This window comes from Rutilus rutilus (genome assembly GCF_951802725.1).
Source record: "Rutilus rutilus genome assembly, chromosome: 4".
NCBI lineage: Eukaryota > Metazoa > Chordata > Actinopteri > Cypriniformes > Leuciscidae > Rutilus > Rutilus rutilus.
The window spans coordinates 1963649-1972342 of NC_140212.1; the positions used below are offsets into that span (position 1 = coordinate 1963649).

At 37.0% G+C, this 8694-nt stretch overlaps 1 protein-coding gene across 1 annotated transcript; it reads right to left on the reverse strand.

The window, feature by feature from the left end:
• Window positions 1-98: 98 nt before the first annotated feature.
• pwp1 (PWP1 homolog, endonuclein) lies at window positions 99-8560 on the reverse strand. The gene is made up of 15 exons (XM_084407268.1): window positions 8399-8560; window positions 8257-8315; window positions 7772-7959; window positions 7398-7483; window positions 7104-7200; window positions 6208-6318; window positions 4248-4375; window positions 3594-3658; window positions 3419-3515; window positions 2409-2470; window positions 2210-2321; window positions 2046-2136; window positions 970-1091; window positions 776-881; window positions 99-657 (listed from the first exon to the last, which is right to left on the reverse strand). The coding sequence occupies exons 1-15, from the start codon at window positions 8462-8464 to the stop codon at window positions 575-577; spliced, it is 1473 nt and encodes a 490-aa protein (XP_084263394.1). The 5' UTR covers window positions 8465-8560; the 3' UTR covers window positions 99-574.
• Between the last annotated feature and the right edge of the window lie 134 nt (window positions 8561-8694).

Below are 8694 nucleotides of genomic sequence, written 5' to 3' on the forward strand. Positions count from 1 at the left end.
GATCTAATTTTTCCTCAATATCTATTAATTTCTGACATCAAAGCATTTGATTTTCACAACTTTGTACAAAGCTGACAGAAATACAAAGACAGGCAGTTCTCTGGGATTCCACAGTTTTATTAATTGTTATTCCTATAACAACTGCAATTTCATTATCCCAAAAATGGGAAACCAATATTACAAATTATTCATCATAATTATTCATAGACTTCCTAAAAAGAGGAAATATGGAAAGTTAAATCTGCATGTTTAGAGGAGATATTACAATTCCCTCTTAAAGGACAGCACAGTCTGTTCAGCATCAAACAGCAAAGATCTGATATCGGTATATATATATATATATATATAAAAAATTATATAGATGTATAGGGGTGTGTGTGTGTGTATATATATATATATATATATATATATATATATATATATATATATATATCTCAGATATCACATATATCAGATAAACAAACACAGTGAGAATCTTTTCGTAATGCGTCATCTGATGGCATAAATATGTTCTGCACATTGACAGTCGCAGTGATCCATGATTCATTGATTCAGTCTCTGGTTATGTTTGTCGTTATGAAACCTCCATGTGACTCCCTGACGCTCCAGAGACGGTATCCGCCACCAAACGCTCCCGACTGCCGAAAACCTCCGCAACTGGAGACACAACAGAATACAGTGAGCAACAGACAAGCAACACATGAAGAAAAGCCTCATGGCTGGAGACTCTATATACAGTATATAAACACACATATATACACACACACACACATACCAGCAGCGACGTCACTGATGTCCCAGACGCGCAGTCCGTCTCTCTGTCCCCCGAACGCATAGACGAAGGGAAGATCGGGACAGCAGGAGCCGCAGAACAACACACCCTGACAGAGAGAGAGAGAGAGAGAGAGAGTCCTGTGTTAAAGCCTGACTTCACACACTCCTGACGCTCGGAGAACAGAGATACTCTACCATCTTCATGTCTCTGGAGTGGATCAGGTTGGGTTTGTCTCCGAGAATGTCCCAGATCTTCACGTGTTTGTCCGCTGAAGACGTGACCAGACATCCGCGGATCTGACTGCTCAGGTCCATCCCTGCGCAGAGGTCACACCGGGGTCACCAGGGTCAGTTCAAGTTTAAATCGTTTTGTTGTTGTTGTGATTTTTATTTTATTTTAGTGCATCAAGTTAAACTAAAATAAGAAGTGTTGCAGAAATAATATAAGTTTTTTTTTTTTTTTTTTTTACAATATTACAGTTAAATATTAAATGTTAAAAAAATTTTTTTAATATATTATCAATACAATAATAATAATAATAATAATAATAATATCAAAAATAAAATCAATATTATAGTTTTTATTGATATTTAGAATAGGTTTATTTTTATCTGAATGTTTTAGTTACTTTTATTTTTATTAGAATCATTTTTTTTGGGTCTACATGGTTTTTAAATATTTAAGTTTTTTTATATATTTTGAATGGGTTTTATTAAAAAAATGTCTGGTTTCATTTTAATGTTTTAGTTTTTTTCTTCATTTTAAATTTTTTTTCTTAAATATTTCTACATGGTTTTTAATTTTTATTACAGTTTTTTAAATATTTTGAATAGGTTTTATTTGTATATTTTCTGTTTTCATTTTAATTTCAATGCTTTATTATTTTAAAATATGTCTACATGGTTTTAATTTGAGATATTTTTAAAAATAAATAAAATTTAGGTTTTAAATTTCTGTTTTCATTTTATTAATTTGAATGTTTTTGTTTTCTCAGTTTTTTTAACTAAACTGATTTTTTTTATATATATTCCATTTTATTTCAGTCAATGCTTATTTTATTTAAACATTTTTTATGGTTTTACTTTTAGTTAATGATAGTAACCATGAATATTTTAGCGATTGTAGTGTAATTGATATACTGTTATTGTTTTTATTTTAATTTAAGTAAAAGTTTTAGTCATTTTGCTGCATTTCTTTTATTAATATATCAGTTAATGTTTATTTGAGGAAAGGAAAGAGTTATTTTCAGGGTTAGAGCGACTGTACGGACCTGAAACCTCTCCGTCGTGAGCTCTCAGCGTGAACACGGCTTTATCCGAGCGAGCGTCCAGACAGTAAATGAAGCCGTCGTCTGTACTCGCCTGCAACACACATCACACTTTACTCCAGGTCAAAGTTCACACATTCAACATCCCGAACGGCTCAGTTTCTCACCAGGAAGTGACACGGAGAGAAATGGTCCCAACAGACACGCTCCACCTGTCCACTGAAGCGCCAGATCCGATGGCTGTCGTTCGGACTGCGGCAGTCGTACAGAACCGCTGACCTGTGACACACAACGCTCTGATTGGTCAGGCTCATTCGTGCTGCGATCTGATTGGTCGAGTTATACACCAGTGACATCATGACCTACTTGTCATATGATCCACTGATGAGAGTTTGAGCCTCAAACGGGTGAAACTTCAGCGTCTGAACCTGCGATGGATAAAAGAATATGATCAGAATAAATGTACTCTCATTAAATACTTGACTCTGATTGGTCAATGATTGGTCAATTCCTTTAATACTTGATTCTGATTGGTCAGTGGTGTTGGTTAAGCATTTCCTGAAATACTTGATTCTGATTGGTCAATTCCTGTAATACTTGATAATGATTGGTCAATTCCTCTAATACTTCATTCTGATTGGTCAATGGTGTTGGTTAAGCGTTTCCTGTAATACTTGATTCTGATTGGTCATTTCCTGAAATACTTGATTCTGATTGGTCAATGGTGTTGGTTAAGCATTTCCTGTAATACTTGATAATGATTGGTCAATTCCTCTAATACTTGATTCTGATTGGTCAATTCCTGTAATACTTGATTCTGATTGGTCAATGGTGTTGGTTGTACACATTGATTTATTTGGTGTGTAGCTGTGTATAGAGCATTTTAATGTACAATCAGCTGATCAATAATGCAAAACAAGCCTTAGCAGAAGTGTATGTGACTAAACTACTAGAAATTAATACTTTTATTCATAAAGGATGCATTAAAAGCGACATTTATAATGTTACAAAACAGTCTTTTTCAAATAAATGCTGTTCATTTGAGCTCTCGCTTCATCAAAGACTCATGAAAACCAATATTTACACAAAAATATGAAGCAACACGACTGTTTTCAACACTGATAATAATCATAAATGTTTCTTAGGCAGCAAATCATCATATTAGAGTGATTTCTGAAGGATCATGTGACACTGAAGACTGGAGTAATGATGCTGAACATTCAGCTTTGATCACAGGAATAAATTACATTTGAACAGATATTCACGCAGAAAACTGCTGTTTTACAATGTAATAATATTTCACTATTTTTACTGTATTTTGATCAAATAAAAGCAGCCTTGTAGAGCAGGAGAGACCCTGGCGTGTGTGTTCGTACCTTATCTGTGTGTTTGGAGAGGGTCGCCGCTGGTTTTCCCTTCTCCAGATCCCACAGGATCACAGTCTCGTCCGCAGACGCGCTCGCTAGAACGTTCCTGCAACACAAACGCTCCATCAGTCACACGAAGAGAAGCAGCTCAGGAGAAGGTTCAGGAAAGCTCGAGACATGTCACCTGACCAGCCGGTTCCAGGACAGATCCAGCACAGAATCCGAGTGTCCGTCGACGGGCTCCGCCGCCTTAAAAAAAAAAAAAAAAATCCACTTATACACTTCGGACATCACAGTGAAACATTCATAACGCTGAATAAAAAATTGGGCCATGAAATCAAAATGGCCGAATTTTTTTTTTATGGAATATTGCAATGTGTATTATGAATGATTCATCCGAGCACCGCATTATTTGTTTAAATTCATGTTCCTCGTAATCTTGAATCAGAATAACTTCCCCTCCCTCTTGCAGTGACATCATCTCTTCTCTGATGATGTGGGCGGGGTTCAACCTGTCACTCACATGAGATCAGCCAATAGCAAACCACAACCATCCAATCAATTCCCCACAGACAAAATCAAGCCCCGCCCACATTTGTTCTTGTTCCAGAAGCCGCTTCACTCGGATATACGGCACGATAGAGACGAAAGCCTGTACAACTTCAGCTTCATGCCGACTTTAATCATACGAGCTACCTCCGTTTTTATTGTTTTGTATGACATTACAACATCAAGTGTTATTATTGAGTGTAATTATGCAAGTGTAATTATGAGTTAATGATAACTGATATTAACCAGTTGGATAACTGAATGCACTGTATCATGATGGATCAAGCACCTTCTTTGCTTTCTTCTTCTTCTTCTTCTTCTTGCTGCCGAGTGAGAAAGCCGGTTCTAAACAGTCCACGACATCCAGATCCCAGACGTCGATCACCGGCGTCATGTTTCCCACCGCTGCGTAATTCCCTGGAGAACAACACATCAACACACAGTCTTAAAGGGGTCATATAATGGTACATGCACTTTTACAAGTTGATTGTACTGAAATGTGTGTTGGCAGTGCCTGTACACAACCATCATATAATGCTAAAAATCCATCCAGTGTTTTTTTTTTTAAATCTCCTTATACGTTTTCCCCCCGTCTCAAATCAAGCCGTTCGACCTAGTGATGTCACACGGTCGGATGTCCCTCCCACGATTGTTGATTGACAGCAGCGTTTCAACACAGACCCGCCCTCGCTCGTGAGCGAGCTGTCAATCATAGTCCGCGCGTCATTGTTGATACGCTGGAGCATTGTCTATGAGCAGAATGGCGTCTAAGCGATTGTGGTGTTCTGTTCTTGGGTGTAATAACGAACACAGCATCATGTTGATGTTCCTAAATCCGAACCGCCGCTTTTGTTTTCAAAGAGAATATTCCCCACGATCAACGTCAATGCTTTCATGTTTCTGCGAATCATTTCACACACCAGACTGCTTTACAAACGAGGGTCAGTATAAAGCTGGTTTTGCTGAAGCTGCTCCTGAATAAAGGATCGGTACCAACTATTCCTGTTCCTGCTGCACCTCCAGAAGAAGAAGTGAGTGTAACGTTTTATTAACCTTTATATTAATATTTATATTAATCTTTGCAAATCGCTGCACGCTTCACGATGAATGCGGCTAAGGTTTACACTCAGGGTACATTACAGCATGTTTTCTATGTACGACGTTCTCGATATGATTCATAATCCCACGTTTATAATGAACAACGCGTTATGGTTATTGTGTTATTATTTCAAACGGTGTACGCCCAGAACAGAGGGGCGGGGTCAGCAAAGCTCATTATCATTTAAAGACACATGCACTTAAACGGCGTGCTGAAAACACAGTTGTTTTTGACCAGGTAAAATGAGTGTTTTCTTACAATACTAATGAGAATTTTTAATTAAAGTATATTACAAACTTTTCATTTAGACCCTAAAGAATCATATTAGCTTGTACAAAAATGGCATTATATGACCCCTTTAAGCCCTATTCAGACAGGACTAGTTTAACATGGAGAGGTGGGGTAAAGTAATAATCACCAGAGCTTCTCTGTGATTTTAGTCGCGTCCGAGTGTGCATCTCAGTGATCATGTCGGACAATGTCAGGAAAGATTACGGCGACTTTTACCTTCAGTAAAACGGTCCAGAAAAATGACCTCAGGTGATACTAATCCCGTGCGAATAGACCCGCTGTAAATATGTACGTAAATATTCCATCATTTCCTGTTTAAAAGTAGTTTTCCGCAGTTTTTCGAGTATGGAGGCGCTTGATGAAGCATCAGTTGCGTTCTAGTCGCTGGAACGAGTCTGTGGCAAAACTCTGTGTTTTACACACACCATTCAGATCAGAAAGAAGATCGAAAGCACTTGTTAGAGGCACGAAACATCTTTTAGCGTTAGCTAAGAGCCTATTACCAACACAATCCGATCTGAAGTTAATTAATACATCGTTCGACCGGATATAACTGTTATATATACATATAAATATAGGTTATATGTGTTTGTGCACGTGATATCAGGAAGCAGCGTAATACACATATCGAGTTACTCTCCCACTTCTGCTAGTTTACTGAGATATCTTATCCCTTGCGAATTGGCCATTAATATTAGAGACGTCCTGTGGTAAAATTACATTACTCCATCTACCCTGGTAAAGTTAATCCCGTCCGAATAGGGCTTTTTCATGCACTTTACCTCCTCATTTTTCAATCTTTTAAACCCTCAAGCAAATTTTCCTGCAATACAAGATATTTTTATTTTCAAATCCTCACCGTGTCCTTCCTCTGGGTTGGGGTCAAAGTTCAGCCACTCCACACACAGCGGATACGCGGGCAGCAGGACGTCATGATGCACGTACAGAGAGTCTTCCTCAGAGTTATACACTGAACACACACACAGTGAAGGAACGATAAACTGACGGAGATCTTCAGGGTTATTATATTACTGACTAAAACAAACAAAAAATGTGTTACTTGGAATAAAATAAATGTTAACCTCACGGTTGCCAAAGAAACATCAAGTTTAATGTCGTTAATATCAAATTAATAAAATTAATATGAATGAAATTTCTCATTTCTATGTGGTTTCACTTGATTAACATCAAATTTAAAAAATAGATTTTAGTAATTGATAAAAACTTAATAAATCTATGTAAACATTTCTCATTTCCATTTAGTTTAACTTGACATCAAATTAATTAAATAGATTTTATTAATTAATAAATAGTTAAGATTTAAAAAAAACGACACAAACTCTAAATAAATTATATAAATTTCTCATTTTTATTTAAACTTGATTAATATTAAAATTAATTTGATTTAATTATAACAAACTTTAAAAGAAAAACTACATAAACATTTCTCATTTTCATTTAATTTAACTTGATTAATATCAAAATTAATGCAATTATTTTATAGAATAATTAAATAAATAAAAACTTAGAAAAGAGTTATAAATATATAACTAATAAAAAATAGAAAATAACTAATAAAAATGACAAAACACGCAAGAAAATTACTTTAATAATTATCATTTTTAAAAGGAAAACTGAAAATAGAAATATTAAAGAAAAACTATAATAGTAAAACAACACTGTGCGAGTGTGTGAGTGTGAGTGTGTGTGTGTGTGTGTGTGTGTGTGTGTGTGTGTGTGTAAGATGCAGGTCACCGTAAACATCCAGGTTACAGCAGTCTTTCTCCGCTCGTCCAGCAAGAATCAGGTTATCTGAGGATTTAATCTGAAAATCCTCACGCTCGTACTGATCCTACAAAACACAGCGCTGGTCAGACATAAACATACACACACAAACACACACACACACACACACACACACCTGACAGCGATGATCGATCAGATCAACGAAAAACACAGAGAATAGAAAGGAGAGAACGCAGTACTCCAGAAAGTGTGTCATCCATCAAGTCAGTGTGTGTGTGTGTGTGTGTGTGTGTGTGTCCTCACCGTGTCTTTGAGGGTGATGTACGGGTCTTCTTCATTGGTGCCAAACACTGTCAGTCCCGCCAGACTGTCTCCAAGATTAGATGTCGCTGCACAAGAGAAGAAGAGCTGAAAATCTGCATCACCTTCCTCATCAAATACGATGGATAGATGCACTTTTTTGGGGCTTCAAAATCTCATTCACTCCCATTATAAAGCTGGGAAGAGCCAGGATATTAATTAATGTAAATCTGATTGTGTTCGTCTGAAAGAAGAAAGTCATATACACCTAGGATGGCTTGAGGGTTATGGGATAATGTACATTTTTGCGTGAACTAACTCTTTAAGGGCAGATGAATCAGTCAGGGAAAGAATAACGTGTGCTCTTCATCACATACCGATGTCTTCTTCATCATATTTGTCTAGCCCGTACTCTGCAAGATCATCCTCTGCCTCGTTCGCATCTTTCTCCTCTTTTATTTCTTCACTATCAGTCGGAGCTGCTGATGTTTCTTCACTGATGTCCAGACCACTAACCACACCTTCATCAACCTTCTCATCATCATCATCATCATCATCATGATCCCTGGAGAAATCACAAAGAGGTTTCATACAATTAAACAGCTGAACATATACAAAATATATATTTTATGAAATAATTTTCACTCAAAAATTGCTGGAAAAAATCAAAGCCTAACCAAATTTGAAGTTTGGTTTAAAAGTTAAACAGTTTAAAAGTGAAACACAGTGTAAAATGGCAATAACAGGACACTGATATTTGACAGGATCATACTGACAATATTATTATTGCTACTGTTAGCCAGTTTTAAATTGAAATGTGTCTCATTAAGTGTCAGATTCAGTGTGAGCAGGTAAAACTCACTGTAACTCATCTTTAGCCTCTGATATGATGCGTTGCAGCTCTTCTTTGCTCAACTCGACCTGTGATAAAGATTGTATTCGAGTTACACGTGTGCGACGCCACAGAAACAAGCAGTTTAAACTCAATCACGTGACAGACTCACTTTATCGGGCGTTTCTTTCGCGATTCCCCTCTTCACCCAACCGACACAAGTTATTTGAGAGCTCATGGTTGATTTGTACAGATTTATGATGATAAAACAACACACGAGGATTCCCCGAGCTGCAGTTGTCACCGCGACGCACAGTGATGACGTCACAGTCGCGCCAGGCCGCAGAAGTAAAATTGCCTAGAGCGGAAAGTTGCGCTAGCATGCTATGTATGCTAGCACTGAGATAGCTCACATAAAAATGCTGTCATCATTTACTCACCCTAATGTTGTTACAAACCTGTATGAAT

Coding starts and splice junctions, on each gene's coding strand:
- pwp1 (XM_084407268.1), bottom strand. CDS start 8,464: ATGAGCTCTCAAATAACTTGTGTCGGTTGGGTGAAGAGGGGAATCGCG. Junction 2,322..2,408: donor ATCAGTGGATCATATGACAA/GTAGGTCATGAT, acceptor TGTGTGTCACAG/GTCAGCGGTTCTGTACGACT. Junction 1,092..2,045: donor TCACGACGGAGAGGTTTCAG/GTCCGTACAGTC, acceptor ACCTCTGCGCAG/GGATGGACCTGAGCAGTCAG.